General features: G+C 36.1%; 1 protein-coding gene across 2 annotated transcripts in view; it reads left to right on the forward strand.

Moving 5' to 3' along the window:
• Positions 1-20,861, forward strand: part of NOX4 (NADPH oxidase 4) — a 146,026-nt gene that overhangs the window by 109,071 nt on the left and 16,094 nt on the right. Inside the window, exons 14-15 of one of the 2 annotated variants that reach the window (XM_065883297.1) lie at positions 16,446-16,565; positions 18,086-18,194. In XM_065883297.1, the coding sequence (XP_065739369.1) occupies positions 16,446-16,565; positions 18,086-18,194 (229 nt within the window). The remainder of the gene's footprint in view (positions 1-16,445; positions 16,566-18,085; positions 18,195-20,861) is intronic. The other variant, XM_065883298.1, reaches the window with a different exon arrangement.

Raw genomic sequence — 20,861 nt, forward strand, 5'->3', positions numbered from 1 at the left:
TCCTGTGGAAGCTTGGAGTACCCTCTACTTTTTGAGTAATCTAACTCTCTTTACTAGCTAGTATGCAACAGGCTAAAGAATGAATAAATTATTATCTGAAATAGAAAAAACGGTCACCAAATTAAAGAATTAGAGCTTGGTTTACAAATATTTAATCAAAACTCATCATGGTGCTAAGTGATTCATTCTTTGATCAGTTTGGCAGTTTATTCAAGTATTTACTGAACCTCACCTGAGTTAGTTTTTCCCTGATTTCATAGCTATGATAATATTTACTTAATTCTGGTCACAAAATAAATACATAATCTGAATTAACTGTTCATTGTTTCAGATATTAATCCAGGTTTAATCTCTAGCAGTAATCTTCCAATCTCTTCCCAGTACTCACAGGGACACACATGTACTTGGAGAAGCCTTGCGTGGGTACATTACTCATGTTCATGTTGGCAGGGAGCATGGAGGTGCCTGAAGAGATCCATGCATGTCTATCAGTATTTTTGCCCACAGCTGCTATTTGCAGGGGCCAGTGCCTCTTAGGCTTACTGTCTGACTGACACCATTGTTTAAAGGAGACTTACAATGTTTCTCAACTCGTAATCTGTCTGCAGTTGTTTCCCTAGGTTTCCTTAGCTTTACAAGTATCCTTCTTGTTCTTAGATTTCTTTTCTGATAGTGATGTGATCCATTCTAATATTTAACAGACATCATGTGACATCCTTTGTCAGTGTCTAACCCTTGGAGTAGATATACTTTTTGACATCTGCAGATTAAAGAAATAAATATCATCCACTGATGCCACACACACCGTATTACAGCAGTTCAGTGTGCAGACTCTGAAGCAGATTGCCTTCCCTGCTGACTTGGTGACCTGGGTGACCTAACCCTCTGTGCCTCTGTTCCACCTGTGTGAAAGGAGGAAGATAATAATACTTACCACTCAAGCACGATACAAAGATTAAATGAAGTAATAAAATATTTTGAACTGAGCTTGACACAGTAAATACTGCATTTTAGCTGCAGATGTTATTTATTGCTATTCATTTAAAATTGCATCTAGAATTAACTAGATTTGCATGTTTCCAAACACCATAGGAAATAGGTTGTTCATTTATCTTGCAGGATAGCTTTTATGTCAAGATACTTTCGTCCCCCCACCCTTATTAATATTTAGGGAAGTACTATTTATTCAATATTTCTAAATTACTGCGAGATGCTGATGTGAGGCACCACTTAGGTGACCACTTAACATCTTTATGAGCTTCAGTTTTCTGAACTATCAAATGAAAATATGCTAATTAAAGGTTTCTGGGGCTGAAAATATTTACATAAAATTCTGGATTAAATACAATTAGTTTATTTAAGTTACAGAATATTAACTATTTTCATCTTCCCATAGCTGATTTAATGTCTAGTTTGGCAGAATTTTAGGAGATGCTGGGGGAAATAGAAGGGATAATATAATTCTGTTTGTGCTGTGCCTAGGCAGTGTTGAGTTGGTCCAGGAAAGAGCATAGGAGCAAAAACTCTGTGCATGTTAACAATGCCCACTTAAAGAATGTTGCGGTAGAAGAGAAAGTTGTGGTAAGGGCCAATTAGTAAATACAGGTGGGCAGGGAATCTGTGTGTCTAGACCTAATTTAAACTAATTTTGTATTATTCATGGTTTTTAATACTCTCATTTTTTTCCTCTCATTTATATTCATTCTCAGATATACTCTCATTTATTCATTATTGAAGATAACTAAAATCAAGGAATTTGTAATTTTGTGACACAAAGATTTCTAGAAAGCTGAAAGTTTAATCAAGCCGTTAGTATTTGTTGCTTTTATTCACAATGCCGTATACCTATTTATATTAAGATTTTTTTTTAGTAATTGTTTGAGAGTTTAATTTATTTGTATGTCGCTAAAATTTCAGCAGCTAGATCTGCTTTATAGTAAATGACATTATGTTTTTATATTAATAAACATAGAATTGGCTGCTGAATTCTACCAGATAAGGTTTTGGCACTTACAGATATAACCATATAATTTTTTTAACAACTTTATTGGAGTATAATTGCTTTACAATGTTGTGTTAGTTTCTGCTGTATAACAAAGTGAATCAGCTATATGTATACATATATCCCCATATCCCCTCCCTCTTGCGTCTCCCTCCCACTCTCCCTATCCCACCGCTCTAGGTGGTCACAAAGCACAGAGCTGATCTCCCTGTGCTATGCGGCTGCTTCCCACTAGCTAACTATTTTACATTTGGTAGTGTATATATGTCCATGCCACTCTCTCACTTCGTCCCAGCTTACCATTTCCACTCCCCGTGTTCTCAAGTCCATCTTCTACCTCTGCGTCTTTATTCCTGTCCTGCCCCTACGTTCATCAGAACCCTTTTTTTTTTTTTTAGATTCCATATATATGTGTTAGTATACGGTATGTGTTTTTCTCTTTCTGACTTACTTCACTCTGTATGACAGACTCTAGGTCCATCCACCTTACTACAAATAACTCAATTTTGTTTCTTTTTGTGGCTGAGTAATATTCCATTGTATATATGTGCCACATCTTCTTTATCCATTCATCCGTTGATGGACACTTAGGTTGCTTCCATGTCCTGGCTATTGTAAACAGAGCTGCAATGAATATTGTGGTACCTTTCTCTTTTTGAGTTATGGTTTTCTCGGGGTATATGCCCAGTAGTGGGATTGCTGGGTCGTATGGTAGTTCTATTTTTAGTTATTTAAGGAACCTCCATACTGTTCTCCATGGTGGCTGTATCAAATGACATTCCCACTACATTAAGAGTCTTCTGATTCTTTTACTGACTCATTGAATATAGACTCCATTTGTGAGAAATACATTTTAAGAGCTAAAATATGGGTTAAGAAGTGACTTATTTGCCCTATATTACATGGTGTCACAGAGTGATATTTACAGAGGATAATGTAGCTGACCTTCTTTAAGTGAGACTCAGCTACACTGGTTAATATAAGCTGATGAATGGACTGTGGTAATTTGGATTGGGAGTGGGTTCTCTAGTGAGCATAGTGTCCCTATAATTTTGAGCATCTTATAGAGACACCTAACAGATAATGAAATGTGGAAAAGGGTGTCTTTTATTTAGGGAAAGAATTCATGAAGAGAACTGACTAGTTCTTGAAATGTGTGTGCACGTGTGTTTTTTAAGGGTAAGCCATTTTTGAAAAAGCGTTACCTGCAATGATGCTGGGGAACATTGTTCTAAATTATAATCATGCTAATTAGTCACATTCTTACATTCCTGAATTCAAAGTTGACCCATTGCCCAAACCGGGCACATCCATTCTCATCAGAATGTCATAGAAGACATTGCACCATGAAAATTCGCAGAGCAGGAATAGATGTGTCAGAAATAGATAGATGAGTGAAAAGCAGGAAATGAATGCGTACTTAATATAAAGTAAATATTGATTCATAGGTTAGAGGAAAGAAATGGAGATAATGAGCTTAAGTTTTGTTGCTCATTTCTTAGCTGTCATCATCATTATTAACTGTGAAGGCTTTAGGTTTATAATGTATTTAGAATAGAGGGTAGCTATAAATATTCTTATCCTTGTAAATACAGCTTTGGGATGTAAAACGGTTGAAGACATTTGGCATAATTTTACTCACAAATGACTTGCAACCATGTTGGCAATTAGGCCAGCAAAACGTATTCCAATGGCTCTGAAAGTTTAACCATAACACATATAAAAATATTGTGGAAAACAGGAATAAAATGTCACGTATCTCTATTTCGTTTTCATAAAGATCAAATTCTCTGGAATGCTTAATGTCAGAACTGTTTAGAGAGGGGAATACTATTTATGACAAAATTCAGAGCTCTTTCTTTTTGGCTTGGTTCGCCACCAGAGGACAACCTTGATTATTTGGACAATAAAAGCAATGTCTCAACTTAATGTCATTTCCAATGGGCTGTTTAAAAATGGCTTAAAACAGTGATATTGAGTAATATACTTAAATTGCAGAGCCTCAGATGACCTTTCCAGATGTCATCTATTCTCCAAATTGTCTTCCTTTCTCTTCCCAAAGAAAGTTTTGAGTTCCTCTTCCTCCAGAGACCCTCCCTCCAGAGACCCTCCCTCCCACTTCAGTAATTTTTGTTCAATCTGCACATTTGTAATATATTTGTTACCTGAGTGAAGTTATTCTCATTCATAAGAAAAAATAGCAACATTTAACACTTTTTACATGCCAGGATTGTGTTATGTGCTTTATATGCATTATTTCATTTAATCTTTACCATCCCCTATGAGTTAGGTAGGACCATCTTCCCAATTTTACAGATTTTACAGATTAAGGGACTGAAATTTAAAGGGGTTAAGTGACTTATCCAAAGTCACATGGCAGAGCTGGGTCTCAAACCCAGGTCTGTTTGGCCCCCAAATTATACCTAATTGTGCTATACTGCCTCTCATTTATTCATCTGTCCATTTTTCCATTCTTCAAATATTTATTCAAAAACTACATGCACCAGAAGCACTCATAATTACTGAAAATACAAAAATGATTAGGACATAGTATATGGCTTTGTGGGACCTAGAGTCCCATTGGGGAAAAGCAGAATCAGAGTTTAATGGAGAAATTAATTATAGCAATATAATAAGTCCTATAAATTATAGAGAAGTACTAAATTCAATCGGAGAAGAGAAGATAAAGTGTCTTCCTGTCTAGGCAATTCATGTAAAGTTTAATTTTCCCTTTGGGGAAAATCTTGACAAGTGCTATGGAACCAGATGAAGAGGCTTTTTATAGATGGAACAAAGAGTATAACAGCATATGGAACTGTGAAAGTGGGTGGTTCATTGAGAGATCATATTTCATATTCAGGAGGGAAGTGATAAAGGATCGATTCTGTCATAATAGTAATAGGGAAAAGCAGATAGATGTCTGAGAATGTTAGGAGACACAATCAGCAGAATGGGATGACTATTGAACAAAAAGAAGAGGAGGTAGAGGATGAAAGGGTGAGGGGAGGGAAGGGAAGAGGAAGGACTTTAAGGAAGGAATTCAAGCAGTTTCACTTGTATCGCATGCTGGCTTACTGTCCCCATGACTGAGGACAAGTGGGAGGTCTTTCTGAACATGATTTTTTCCCCCTCTATTTCAAATACAATATTAGCACTACAGGAAAAACTCCCTGTTTCTCCTTTACTCTCACATACAATACTTCTAACACCAGGTACGTGGGAGTTTTTTCCGCACCAACCAATTCTTTGACACCAGATGGGTGTCTGGCAATTCAATTCAATTCTGACACTAACCAGAGTTAGTTGCAGACCCTACAGCTTAGGGATTCAGTCCCCTAAGATTTCTCACTCCCACTTCAGATGCCAATCACAAGTAGGAAGTTCCCAAGTTACTTACAGCGTCTGCCCAAATTAGCTACAAATCAGGGTTCCCATGATCCTCTCCTTGGATTCTGTCCTTTGCTCACAGAACTCAGGGAAACACGTACGGATTTATTATACAATAAAGGATATGAAAAAGCATACAGGTGAACAGCCAGATGAAGAGATACATAAGGTGAAGTCTGGAAGTGTCCCAAGGGCAGGAGATTCTGTCCCCATAGAGTTGGCATGCACCACCCCCTTGGCATGTAGATGTGTTCATCAACCTGGGAGCTCTCTAAACCCCTTTTTATGGAGGCTTCGTCACAGAGGCATGGTCAGTTATTAACTTCATTTCCAGCTCCTCTCCCCTCTCCAGAGAATAGTGGGGGTGGAGCTGAAACTTCCAAGCTTCTAATCATGGCCTGGCATTTCTGGTGACCAGCTGCATCCTGGAGCCCACAAAGAATTGTCTCATCAGAACAAGAGACATTCCTAGAATCAGGAAATTCCAAGAATATAGGAACTCTGTGCCAGATGCTCCTATCATTGAGGAAATTACAAAGGTCTTAGGAGCTCTGTGTCAGGAATAAGAGTCAAAGACTAAATACTAGAATAAAAGATTTTCCTAGTACCCATATGTAGAAGAGTTTAGGAGCTCTGTGTCAGGAACTAGGGATGGGTGGGTAGATAGACAGATAAGTACCTTCCCTCTAGTGTTGCTTTGAGGAACACACAGTGCCTGGCATAATTCTACCTCTTAAAGCTTTGTGATTGTTAAATAAAATGATGTAAAGTACCTGACTTTTTGCAAATGTGAATTCTCATTAGCATCCCCATTCCCAGCTCTATTCCACCTTTTCCCAAAGCTATGCCTCACCTCAGGGCAGGGTGGTGAGGTTCTATCCCTTCATTCCAGTCTAGATCCTGCCAGAACGGACATGTTCTGCCCAACAATGATGGCTCTGGGTGATGGGATCTGATGGCACAGTGATTACTCAGGAAGGGACTCTTTCTATTGTGGGCCTGCTTATGACGGATGCACAGCTGTTCTAGTAGTTTCCACAATCACAGCTAATCATAACATTCTTCATAATGTACATAATATTAAAGGATTACTTTCTTTCATTTTCTCATCCCTAAACTTAGGTTTTCTTTTATTTAGTAGATAATATTCCAACACCTAGCTGGCAGGAGATCTAAAAAAATTGATATTTTTAGGATTCTTAATTCTTGACTATTTTCGAATCTAGGCAAGCATAATATCAAAATTAAGCTGATCTATCCATAGATAGTAGGTCCCAGCCCCTGAGCTGGAATTCACAAGTAAAAACCCTGCCATCAGGACTGCAAAAGCAAGTTGGACCACCCAAAAAAAAAAAAACACCGAACAGTTCTACAAAAACTGAGGCATTGCTGAAATTGTGAACATTCTGCTCAGACATTTGATAAGTCAAAGAACTCTGTTAGTGCAGGACTAATGGACAAGGAATAAGGATGCCTCCGTGCTGAGTAAGAGAATAACTGGTTCTGGACTCAAATAAGAACTGGTTCAAGGATGGGGCCAAGATGAACCTGTAGCTGGGAGGTCAGGAAGCTGAAATCTTAGAACAAGTTGAGGAAGTAAACACTTTCTAGGAGATTAAGTTAAGCATATTGGTTGGATTCTCCATCTAGTGCCTTTGAGACCATTTACTTTCTTTGTCCTGCCTCATCCTGCATTCTCAGCTGTCATACATCTTCTCAGAAATCAGCTGTTTTTAGTTTTTTAATTGTTTATTTGTCATTGACTCAGAAATTGTCTATCAGTTGAGAGAGAAAGTGGCCTGAAGTTCTTCCTTTGTTAAAAATCTTAAAATCCTATCTTAACATCCTTGGATAGAAACAACCTCCTTTTTGCATAAGGTGATATATAGCTCCTCAACAATATTCTCAGCTCTAGAAGAGTGAGATATTATCAAAGTTAAGCCATGATTTTAGAAACAGTTTATGAACCTATAGTAAAAATGAATATTAAAAAAGCAGTTAAAAGTTAATCTATTCATAATGGTTATGGTAGTATAATTTTGATAATATACTTGTTTTATGGAACTTCTAGCCAAAGAATTTTTCTCCTTGCAGCCCCTAAATTAATTAACGGTTTCTGTTGGAAAATCTTGATTAAATGATTCAGAACTCCAAGAAACAGACATCATTCAAAGCAGTTTTTCGAACAATGTCGCTTTTATTTATGCATGAGATTGTATTATGTATTAATCACTCACTCGCTAATTACAGAGATTTCTTAGCCCTCTGCTGGTGAAGTTTTCTTCCTTAAGTTGTTCCTACAGTCTAAGCAGTGTGGACCACTACCCACCACCTCCCACCAAGTCTTAGTTTAAATGTTAAGGGCTTGCCTGGGTCACCATATTTAAAATCCCCACCTGCACCAGCTCACTCTCTATCCTCCTACCTGCTCTTGTAGCACCATCAATGTCACATAGGATATTGTTAGGAACACAGACTTTACCCCAGACTTACTGACCTAGAGAATCTGGGGGTGGAGGCCAGCACTCTGTGTTTTATAGCAAGCCCTCCAAACGATTCTGATGTACACTAGCATTTGAGGACCATTAGAGAAAGATAGAAAGATTTCAAAGACTTTCTCAAGCTTTTTAACTCCCTCCCACTCCTTGTTGTTTTTATTGATATGATTACTTCCTGGGAAAGGAATAGTCTAAAACTGCAACTGTCCTTTCCAGGGAAACAGTTAATCACATTCACCTTTTTCCCAGAAACAACTGTTATATGAAGGATGGCTCTGAACCCTTCCATCCTGCAAAGCAGGAATTTCCAGGAGTTCCTTGATACAATGTGCCCTTTTCATATTTTGTTTTGCCTTTATGTGTTATCCCTAACCAAAATAATTTCTAATTGACTGTAATCATTAATATGTGATCATTAAGAAGATGAGCTTTGGAGTCAGTCTTACAAGAAATTTAGTAACGCTTCTTAATAGAAACGTGGCCTTGAGGAAATTACTTAACATTTTGAGTTTTGGTTCCCACCCCAGTAAAAGGGAGATTATACCTTCCTGTGAAGGTTGTTGTGTGAATTAGGAGTAAAGGTGTATATAGAACATTTAGGTAGGTCCTGGGTTAAATTAAATGTTCAATGAGGAGTATCTATTATTATGATACCTTATTTTAGGTTTTGGGAGGTAAGGGTCTCAGATAGTTTTTGATTTTTTTAAAAAATTAGAATCACTTTTAAAGTAAATCAGATGAAGATAACAAAGGCAAATAATTTTCCAGAAATGTACATTTGCACCAGCATTAAATGTATGTAAATTATAACTCTTTATTCTTAATAATAAAATCTAACATTTATCAAACACTTACTATGTCCAGGCACCATGGTAAAAGTTTTATCAAGTATATTTGCAGTCAGCTACATAAAACAGAAGCATAGCTAAAAGTGATGAGGGCTTGTTTTTCTCATGTGACAAGAAGTACCAAGGTAAGTGGTGGCTTATGTTAATTCAGGGTCAGCATATTACATCTGAGGTGTCTGCAACTCCCCTTTCCTTCTCTCGATTGCAAGATGCCTCTTTCAGCTTCAGCCATCGTATTCTTTTTCCAGACAGAAGAAAGAAGAGCAGAGGGCATAAAAGGTGCAGGCAAGCTGAGTCAGCATCATCCTTTACAAGGAGCTGCTCAGAACCCCAACCCCAAACGTCTTACATCTTATTACCCTAAAGTTGGTCTTATGTCTTTGTAAGAAAGGGTGAGAAATATAGTCATTTTTTTTTTCTTAAGTGGATACATTACTGTAACGCCACCACCAATTGGGAATAAGGGAGAGAAAACAGATAAAGGGTAGGCAACCAGTGGTCTTTACCTTGCCTGAATTATCTCATTTAATCCTTACAATAACCAGTGATGTGTGTATTATTTACATCACCTTCTGTTTACAAAGAGTGTAATTGAGGTACAAAGTGATAGGTAACTTGATCAAGGTTACATAGCTACTAACTGCTGAAGCCATGATTTAAACTCGATTTAGAGCCTACATTCTAATTTACTATATTACTATATAGTAAACACATAGTTTTATTCATCTTCCTTAAATTTTCTTTAATAGCTCTTTGAAGTTGCATTTTTCCCTCCTACTTGGATTTTAAAAGGCTATTTTTTTGCTGTTAAAATCTCTGTACTGAAAGTAATTGCTGTGAAAGTTTTGAGAACAGACAATTTTACCCTACTGTGAGCATTCTCCCCTCTAGTGAATGAGGCTGCAAGTGTATTGTCTCTAAATTAAAGGCAAATGAACGTGTTGAGCATATTTTATTCTTTCAGTACTTCTTTCAACCAAAATTTTTTAGTGCCTATTGTACGCCAGCAACTAGAAATAACAACTGAGCTAAACTATTTTAACAGTGTCCTGGTTTTCCTGGGTTTTTGAGTTAGTAGTAAAACCCAAGGAGGAAATCTGGTGATTCCTAGACAATAGGGCTAGCTGTATTTATAAAAATATGTTTTATTTTTTATGGCATTTTATTGTTTTCAAAGCGCTTTCATGTGTAGTATTTTGTTTGTTACACCCATTTATTCTATGAGTTTATCTTATATTTACCTCTTTTTGATGAAAAGCCTCTAATCAATCAGAGTAAGCATAGAAGCTAGAATGATAGAAACTTATAGCAGTAGAGTGATTATTTCTTCCTGTCTAAAAAATATTGCAGCTGGTAAGTTGTATCACAGCTGAAATCCAGCATTTTGGGGTTCTGTTATTCCAGAATCACCTAGGGAGGAAAAAAATGATGGCAGAGGAAGGTGAGACAAAACATTAAAATCCATATACTCAGGGTGGCAGGAGGGCAAAAAAAAAAAAAAAAATCCATAAACTCACAAAATATGGTAATATTACACTTAATTCCCAAAGGCTGTCTAACTTTATAGGTTTAGATTTTGTTGATGGTATTTCTGAACTCTTACTTTCTTGGATTATATTTTTAAATATAGTTCTGTGTCATTGTTTTGGTTTTGATTTCAGAGTCTACAGTTATATATATATATATATATATATATATATATATATATATATATATATATGAGACATTACTTGCCTGTCTTCCTTTTCAACCACTTTCTTTTTTTCTGTTAGTATTTAGTGATCATTTTTCTACAATAGTTATTCTCTGTCTCCTGGTAATGCTGATATAAATTATGTATGATTTTATTTGCATTCCGTATTGATCGTACAATTTTGGAGAAGATTCACATTCAGGTAGCAGACATTACCCTCCAGATCTTGAAATAACTAAATCATCACTTTCTATAAAGTCACGAAGAAGATAATATTCACAGAATACAAAAGAAAAATAGAGGGAAAAATCTCACTTTATTATCAACATTAATGGAATTCTCTGGAAAGGCACATTAGAGCAGTGCTTCTCAGACTTTAATGTGTTTACAAACCACCCAGAGGCCTCAATAAAACACAGATTCTGATTCAGTAAGTCTGAGGTTGGATCTAAAATTTTGTCTTCTAACAAGTTCTCATATAAAATTAATGCTATTGGTCCAAGAACCACACTTTGGATGGAAACATACCACATATTTGTCAAAGCCTAATGAAAGGCTTTTCATTCCTTTCAAGGTCAAATTTTATCACATCTGTAACCAGGGAAGAGAGGAGTGCTCAGCATGCTGTACAGAAAAGAAGAGAGTAGAATAAAGAAGTCTCTTGCCTCATGGTCACCTATCTTTGATAACAAAGGAAAATCTGAAAGCACACCCCAGCGAGCCGAATTACCAATGATTAGTAACATAATATCTGTAACAATGTTTTTTCCTTAAAGTCTGTTTTATCTGAACTAAATGTTGACTACAACTATTTTACTTTTGAATAAATTTTCCTCCTATATCTTTATTCTTTAACTTTCAACTTTTTTGTACCCTTTTAGCTGATTCTCTTGAAAAAACCCATGATTCAATTTTGTCTTATTTTAGTCTGACAGTCTTTCCCGTTGAGCTGAAGATGTTCGTTCATTTATGTTGAATTACATTCTACAGAATTATTTTGTACTCATTATTTGTCCCACGTTTTCTGTTTCTTCCCCTACCCTCTCTTTTTTTTTTTTTTTGCCTGTGAAGACAAGATGCATAATAATGACATTTTACTTTTATTTATTAATTGAATTGAGCTCTCTACACTAATGGAAAAGAAATGACAAAACAAAATATAGCATAAATAAATTTGAGGTTTAAGAGTTTATTCACACTAAAATTAGCCAGCAACTAAGCCAGCGAGCTATGTACCTTGCTTTCAGCGGGAGATAAGTTGCCATGTGGAAAAAAGAAGAAAGCTAGGAAAGGGATGGAATGATTTGTTTGAGAAAAAGAAATTGTAAAATATTTGCACCTAAATGCAGATAAGTGGACAGAAAATAAAAAGATTCGGTTATCATCTTAATAAATAACATTCCAAATTAAATACAATTTTAAAAATAGCACTCTTTGTTGGAAAGGCTGATGTAGTATAAAAGTCTAAACTAAAGATCTAAAAGTGTTTATTTTAACCAAATATATTCCCTCTAAAAGTTTTCAGAGGTAATTTTATTTTAGTGTGGCTTGCAGATGGGTTTAAACATATGTTGGAATGGGGTGTGAAATTTGGCTAGGTGTTTTACCTGAAGATTCACTAGGGGTTGGTCAGCTTATAATTCATGTTTCCAGTTAAGTACCTAGTGTGTGCACAGTTTGAAGAGCTTGGTAGCTTTTCTTTTATATTATTTGAACTAGTTTTTGCATATTAATAAGCATTTCAAGTCACATATTAGCAGATCAAGCCTAAGTTAGCCAGCACAATAAAAAAAAAACAAAATCAAAGGGCAAAAACAAATTCTCCTTAACTTTCTATAGGAACTAATTCCAATAGTGGGGATCCACCTGTATGTTTATGTATGTGTATGTGTGTATTTAAGAGTGAAAAATAAACATAATATAGCATACTAGATGCTCAATAATAATCTTACTAGTATAGAAAGCCTAAAAATCTAAGCACACAAACATTAGTAATTTTAATACATGTTTGATATGGTAGGAGATAAAAATAATTGCTTGGGGTCGTAACCCGTAAGGAATGTCCTACCTAGATGAATAAATGAAGTGAGTGCTAAAGCCTCTATTTGCTCCTAACATCATATGTATTTATCCCCAAAAGTTAGAGCTGGTTTTAACAGGCCATATGGGTGGTGGACAAGAGATAAGTCCTGGGCTCTGAAGAGGGTTGGAGAGCAGATCAGAGACCCCTGCACATGGCCCAGTGGATAAACTAGAGATTAAATAGTCAGCTCGGCAGAAGGAGGTGGTAGAGATAATTGACTTATTTTGTCCTTGGTTCTGAAGGGAATTAGAAAAGAAATCTCCCCTGATATTTAGTAACCACAAGCTCCCTCTCACTTGAGTTGAAACACTGAATTCACAATATGTATATAGCCCACTAAACACAGAGACAAAAATTTAGTTTAAAGTGATTCCAGATTCATGGCGTCCTATGGTGGCCTGGAAGAGGAAAATGAAAATACTCTTTTGGAGGGACACATTTTAATCCTCAAAGTATTCCTATACATGAGGCACCAAAGAGCTCGTATTTTTTAAAAAATGAAACAAATCACATGTTAGTAAAAATGTATATTTAAAAAGTATAAAGCAAATGTTTAATATGTCAAAAGAAATAAAGGAGAGTATTAAAATAATGATTAAGAGACAACGGACAATCAAATTTCTCAAAACACTTTTGAAAAAGAGCCAATAGACCTTCTAGAAGTGAGAGATACAATATCATAAACTTGAGCAGTTTATCGCAGCCATGGAGAGAATAATGAATTGTCAAGTAGAACTGAAATAATTATCCAGAATGCAACACACAGAGATAAAGGCATGGAGAATATGAAAGAAAGGTTGAGGTATGGTAGATGGAGTGAGAAGTTCATGCATTCCTTTACATTAGAGCTTCAAAAAGAGAAAAAGGGAGAGTGAAGGAGATGTAATATTTGAAGAAATAATAGCTCAAATTCAGGGATATCAATGAATCTCAAGCAACATAATAAAAATAAATTCACCCTAGGAAAAATCGTAATTTACTTACAGAAAGGTAAAAGCAGAGACCAACACTTAACATAAAAGTAGTCAAAAAAAAAAAAAAAAAAAAAGAGAGGGGAAGAAACAAAAAGTTGGACAAACAGTACAGGTGATATTGTGGTACGTAATTCAACATCACTGAACTAAATTCTACAGTTCAAAGGAAAAGGCTGTCAGACTGGAATAAGAAAATGAAACAGGGCAATAGCTGTTTTCAAGAGATTTGCTCAGAACATAAAGGTAAAGACAGGCTGAAAAGTTAAAGAAGGTGAAGAATACAGCAGAGAAATTCTAACCAAAGAAATATTGTTTCGGATAAAATAGACTTTAAGATAAAAATATTTTTAGACATAGAGTTAATATTCAGTGAAAAAAAGGTTCAATTCATTATTTCTCTGGTTGAAAGGATTAGAATGAACTCCTTTTTCAAGAAGACAGTTTTGATATTTTTGGTTTCATAAATAGAAATGGAGTTCATTCTGGTGGTCAATATAAACCACTTCTTAGATATGTGACCTTGAGGAAATATTTAAACTTCTAGAACCTCAGCTTCCTAACTGAGGAAGTAGAATGATACCACTTAACTCTTGTTTAATAATTACAAATAATTCATCTAAAGCATGTAGCACTGTGCCAGTCTCATAGCTCTATTGATGTCAGAATAGTCAAGGAAAAAGCTGTTGGTTTTACATTGTAGTATCTTTACATAGACAGAAAGATTAGGCCTATAAATTTATTTTGGTTAGAAAAATAATCCTTGGGCTGTCTAATTTAGTTCAAAGATAGCTATTCTCTTATAAAAATCTCACTACCCCAGAGGCTTGTTATATTCTGAAATTTCATTAAAAATAACATTTCCTTTGACATCAACCCAGATAGAATATGTGGAGGAATGTCCATTTTTGCCAAACACAGGATTGATGAGATCAAATCAGAACTTTATAGAGATGTGTTTTGTAAACTTTAAAACACTATAAAGTTGTTCAGTTTTATTATCCACTTAATGTCAACTAAGAAAAAATATTTATTTTTTTTTACCTTTATATAGTTTTTTTTAATTAAATTGCTAGGTTTTTAAAAAATTTTTATTTTAATTTTTAATTTATTTTATTTTTAGCTGTGTTGGGTCTTCGTTGCTGCACACAGTCTTTTCTCTGGTTGCGGCGATCAGGGGCTACTCTTCGTTGTGGTGCGCGGGCTTCTTATCGAGGTGGCTTCTCTTGTTGCAGAGCACAGGCTTTGGGCACACGGGCTCAGTAGTTGTGGCTTGCAGGCTCTAGAGCGCAGGCTCAGTAGTTGTGGTTGCACGGGCTTAGTTGCTCTGGATCTTCCTGGACCAGGGCTCAGACCCATGTCTCCTGCATTGGCTGGCAAATTCTTAACCACTGCGCCACCAGGGAAGCCCTGGACAGTTACTATTTTTTAAGAAAGTCTTTTTTTGTAATAGGAAAAAAGCTTTAAAATGGCAGTGTTTTATATATATGGGTCTTTTTTTTTTAACATAAAGATATCTGGAACTAGGCAGTCCATAGAGGGTATGGCAATTTTATAGTCATCATAAGTGTTTAGACCATCAAGTCAACATTTCAGGCACCAGGAAGGAGGAAAGAAGGGGACAGGGGTAGAGATGCAACTTTTAACTGAGACAGCTTCCTTCAAGGAACCTTCCAGTTTTCCTAACTACACTTCCATTTATATTACATTAGGCATAACATAGTCACACAACCGAAATAGATGCAAGACAGTCTGGGAAATGTCGTATTTTGGCTGGGCACTTTGCTTCCCTGAGTAACGTTAATGTTTTTTTACTAAGCAAGAATGAGACCTAAATGTCCATCGACAGATGAATGGATAAAGAAGATGTGGTATACATATACAATGGAATATTACTTAGCCATGAATAATGGCTCAGAATGAAATAATGCCATTTATAACAACATGGGTGGACCTAGAGATTATCATACTAAGTGAAGTAAGCCAGACAAAGACAAATATCATATGATACTGCTTATATGTGGAATCTAAAAAAAATGATACAAATGAACTTATTTACAAAACAGAAATAGACCCACAGACATAGAAAACAAACTTATGGTTACCAAAGGGGAAGGGGGGAAGGGATAAATTAGGATCTTAGGATTAACATATACATACTACTATATATAAAGTAGATAACCAACAAGAACTTACTGTATAACCCAGGGAACTATACTCAATATTTTGTAATAACCTATAAGGGAAAATAATCTGAAAAAGAATAGATATATGTGTATGTATAACTGAACCACTGGAAACTAACACAACATTGTAAATCAACTATACTTCAATCAAAAAAAAAGCAAGAAAGAATGGGAGGCTGAATATTGAGTGAACGATTTTCAAGTTTCATTGTAGTTAAGAAGGATTTCACACACATACATTTGAATATACAATCACAAGTAGAGTAATCATAGATTCCTTTGAGAGTGTGCTCTGGCTATTTCTATACTAATCAACCTAACCAGGGCAAGAAGAGGAACAAGGTTAATTTCTTTTCTGTTCACATGGTAAGCGTTTCAGGAAATATTTCTGCTGCTATCTTTACCATGGAGAATAATATTGTTGAATTTAGACACAATAAAACAAGATATTTTAATTTAGTCCAATATAGTAATAAAATAGATCAAAGCTTTAGCTAGTCCTTAGCTAACTATCATGGTCCTATATACATTTCCCTACACTTTAAACGAATGTTTCCCTCAAAATACCCATGCTTTGAAACAGATGTGCTTGTGTTAATATCGACAGTTCATAAACAACACTCCTTGTTCCTTTAAGCTTATCACTATGAGAAACAATGAAATGAGGCCCGAGCCATCACAAAGCCTAGACACTAGATTTATCATGTTTGCCACGTATTATAGAAATTTAATTTAACTCATTTTCATTTTTTCCACCTTTGTCTGCCTTGTCCACAGGCTCTACATTGATGGTCCCTTTGGAAGTCCATTTGAAGACTCACTGAACTATGAGGTTAGCCTCTGCGTGGCTGGAGGCATTGGAGTGACTCCTTTTGCATCAATACTCAACACTCTGCTGTATGTCATTTTGATCCATTATGTTAGTCCAAGTAGAGAACTGTCAATATTTCAGACAGCTCTCTTTCAGTAAGAAGTAATTCCTTCCAGAATTCTTTTACTTATTGTTCAAGGAACTCCATTTACTGACTGATAAGGGGAATAACTGAGTGATTCTCAATACCTGGTCTATGGCTTTCAGCGTGTTCTCTTGTAGAATAACGTCAGTATCACAATTATGCATTCCTCTGTCCTTTTCCTCTGTTAAAGTCATTCCACCAGCCTCTGTTTCTTTACTTTCTCATCAGGGGCAAGTGGCATTACTAATGCATTTAGTCAACAAATATTTTTGAGCACCTATGTGCCGATTCATCTTATAGTTTCTGGTAATACAGCAATGACTAAAGAGAGTCTCTGCCCTTAAAACGTTTACATTCAAATGGGGCAGGAAGAAAATAAACCAGTGAAAAATTCATGAATAACATTATTTCAGAAAATATTAGAACTATGATGAAGAGAATAGAGATTAATGGGATATAGAAATAAAGGGCCCGGGTTATTTTAGAAGTATGGTCAGGGAAAGCCTTTCTGAGGAGATGACAAATGAGCACATCATTCCTTGGTCTGTTACTCAGCAAATTTATAACAGACTGAAGAATAAAAATTTCAAAGGTAAGATTGCTTAACCAGGATATACTTATTCAGTTATTTTAGTTCTAGCATTATAAGCAAAAAGTAATGGACAGTAATTGTCATGAAACCCACAAACAAAATCTATTCTGTTCACTTTTCAAGAAAACACAATTTGCATTAAAAGTTTGTTTTATGAAGTACTAAAAAAGAAATAATAAGTTGAAGTGATACTTGATATAAATCTGGGACTTTTTGAAGGCTCTTCGAAAAATAACTATATTCCAAACCAGAAATTGTTTCTGAAAACGTTTTGCAAGTTATTTGGACACCTAAAGTTTAAAAAAAGGAAGAATACTTTCTTAACCTCAAGCCTACTTCATAATTATAAGGAGGAATCCAGACTTGGAATTGTGAGTTGCTAGAATGAATTACATAGTAGGTGGTTGTGAAATCTCTTTCTTTAACAATTATTAAGAAGGGGGTAAAAAACTAACTTTCTGGAATGGTTTTGGCTCATTTTGCCTGGAAGCCAGGGCAAGATGACCATTGGAGCCCTGTTGAGTGATAGAATTCACTGAAAATACAGAACTTTCTTTTCCTGAGATGCAGAGCTGATATTATTCTAGTTCAGGAGTTTAGTTTATTGCCTTCAGATGGAAATGGGTGATATGCATATAATATCCACAAGCATGAACACTTAAATTCATGGAGTATATCATATCTTTGAGTCAGTATATTGCATTTTAAATAAATTTGGGAGTTAAAGTAAGTGGTATGTCAGATGCTAGAATGTAAATGACTGTTTTTTCTATAGGTTGCTTACTAACGAGAAGCAAAATTTCAAGTATATAGGGATTCTTAATTTTTTTTGCCATCATAATCACTATCATGTTATTTTAATTTTAAAGGGATGACTGGAAACCATACAGGCTTAGAAGACTGTATTTTATTTGGGTGTGCAGAGACATCCAATCCTTCCGTTGGTTTGCAGACTTACTATGTGTGTTGTATAACAAGGTAAAATTAGGTTTGTTTTTACTTTTGCAGCTTTCTAAATTTAAAATAAATTATTTTATTTCAAATTGTAAAAGTAATAAGTGCTCACTATAGAATAAACCAGAAAATATGCAGATAAGTAGTGAGGAGGAAAAAAAAATCCCTTAAACTTAAAAAAAAAAGAGGTGACATCTGTTAATAATTTGGTACACATCTTTTCAGATATTGGTATCTGTGAATTTGTGTGTGTATTTAGAACATGTTTTAACATAAAAATATATGCATATGGCTGGTGATGTATGCATATAGGATACATATGCATGCAAATGTGAATACATATGAGATTGTGACCGAGGACAGATGGAGGAAAACATCAACAGGCAATTACTATTACACCTTTCATCCTTTGTTCTAGTAGCTCTTTTTTTTTTTATAAATTTATTTATTTTATTTATTTATTTTTGGCTGCATTGGGTCTTCGTTGCTGCACGCGGTCTTTCTCTAGTTGCGGGGAGCGGGGGCTACTCCTCGTTGCGGTGCTTGGGCTTCTGACTGCGGTGGCTTCTCTTGTTGCAGAGCACGGGCTCTAGGCGCACAGGCCCAGCAGTTGTGGCTCACGGGCTCTAGAGCACAGGCTCGGTAGTTGTGGCGCACGGGCTTAGTTGCTCCGCGGCATGTGGGATCTTCCCGGACCAGGGTTTGAACCCGTGTCCCCTGCATTGGCAGGCGGATTCCCAACCACTGCGCCACCAGGGAAGCCCCTCTAGTAGCTCTTATCTCTTATCTCCACCTTTGATATTCCAAGTTGGATCATCAGCAGACTTTTGGCACAGTATACAGAATTTCAAAAATCCCAAATTCTAAGTTTTATTCCTTACAGAGATGAAAAGCAGGCATTTTCGTCTATCCTACATGTAATCTGTTACTTATCTATTAATGTATCTATCTTTATTTTTTAAGTTATTCAAGTAATACACATATGCATCTTTGCTACAGATTTTTCTAATAATCCACATGAAGCAAAATCCCCACCGGGTCTTTGTAACCAGATGTAACTCACGAGCATTCTATACATTCTACCATACTATTTGTATTGTTCTGCACATTGCTTTCTATAAACTTATTACTATCTAGCCAGGCACAAAAGGACAACTATTGTGTGCTTCCTCTTATATAAGGCACCTAGAGTAGTCTAATTCCTAGTGACAAAAAGTAGAGTGGTGGTTGCCAGGTTTCCAGGAAGGAGAAATGAGGAGTTACTGTTTAATGGACACAGAGTGTCAGATTGGGAAGATGAAGAAGTTCTGAAAATGGATTGGTGGTGATGGTTGCACAACAATGTGAATGTATTTAATGCTAATCAACTGTATACTTAAAAAAACAGTTAAAATGATCAGTCTTATGCTATGTATATTTTACCACAATAAAAAAAAAGTGCAGATTTCTGGGGTTCACCAAGGGCCCGCTAAATCAGGAGAAAAAAAAAAGGGAGAGATGAGAAGCCATTGAATGGATTTGAGCATACTTATATGATTGTAGGTCATCTTGAGAGTGTGTGTGAATATACCAAGCCTCGGGGTACTGCAGTTTCTAGAGGGGCAGAAGATGAGTGATAAGTCAGTAAAGGAGATTGGTCAGAGTGGCCAGTGAGGTAGTAGGAAACCAAGGGGTAGTTCTGTCCTTGAGGTAAGGGAGAAAAATCTTTCAAGAAGAGAATCATCGTGGGTATTTTTTCTAGGTTAATGCCTGAGGCTGGACTTCCTGAGTTGGAGGCTCTGAGGACTTTGGGAATGAATTTAAATTTTTAATATATACTAAAAAAATGTCCCCCAAGGAGGCTAAAATAATTTACATTTCCACCAAAGAATACAAGAGAAATTTATTCCAAACATTATATTACCAATCTTTCAAATTTCTATCCATCTCTTAAACAGTGGCATCTCTAGTTTTCCCTGAATGCTAGTGAGACTGAACTTCTCTCCCTATGCTTATCAACCACTTGTATTATTTCTCGGATTTCCTAATTCTACCTTTGCCTGTTTTTCTAGTTTAAAAAAATTGTTTTGAACTGATAGAGAGCCTATACTTTTTTTAATAAAAGGCTATAATTGGATCCAAGATGTGGAAAGGCACATTTGAATAATAGATGCTTTATAAGGCAAGTAGCAGGGCAGGAAAGGAGTAAAGGAAAGAAAAAAAATATAAATGGCTGGACATTCGAAGTAGTTCAATCTTAAGATTTCTTCTCAGGGCTTCCCTGGTGGCGCAGTGGTTGAGAGTCTGCCTGCCAATGCAGGGGACGCGGGTTCGTGCCCCGGTCCAGGAAGATCCCACGTGCTGCAGAGCGGCTGGGCCCATGAGCCATGGCCGCTGAGCCTGCGCGTCCGGAGCCTGTGCTCCGCAAACGGGAGAGGCCACAACAGTGTGAGGCCCGCGTACCGCAAAAAAAAAAAAAAAAAGATTTCTTCTCAAACTTTTTGGTGGATATGCTTTACCCTTAGGATTCCATGGAGTAAATAATATAAAAGCTTAAAGCTAGTGTAAATAATGTGCTGATGATTATCTCTACACACACCTCTGTATACCTGTTTCGATTTTCACATCAAGAGGATGAACAGTGGTCCTGCAATTGTGCCTCTGAGGAAGATGTTAAAAAGAAGTCTTTTTTTATTTTCTGTGTTTGCAACT

This window comes from Phocoena phocoena, chromosome 8 (genome assembly GCF_963924675.1).
Source record: "Phocoena phocoena chromosome 8, mPhoPho1.1, whole genome shotgun sequence".
Lineage (NCBI taxonomy): Eukaryota > Metazoa > Chordata > Mammalia > Artiodactyla > Phocoenidae > Phocoena > Phocoena phocoena.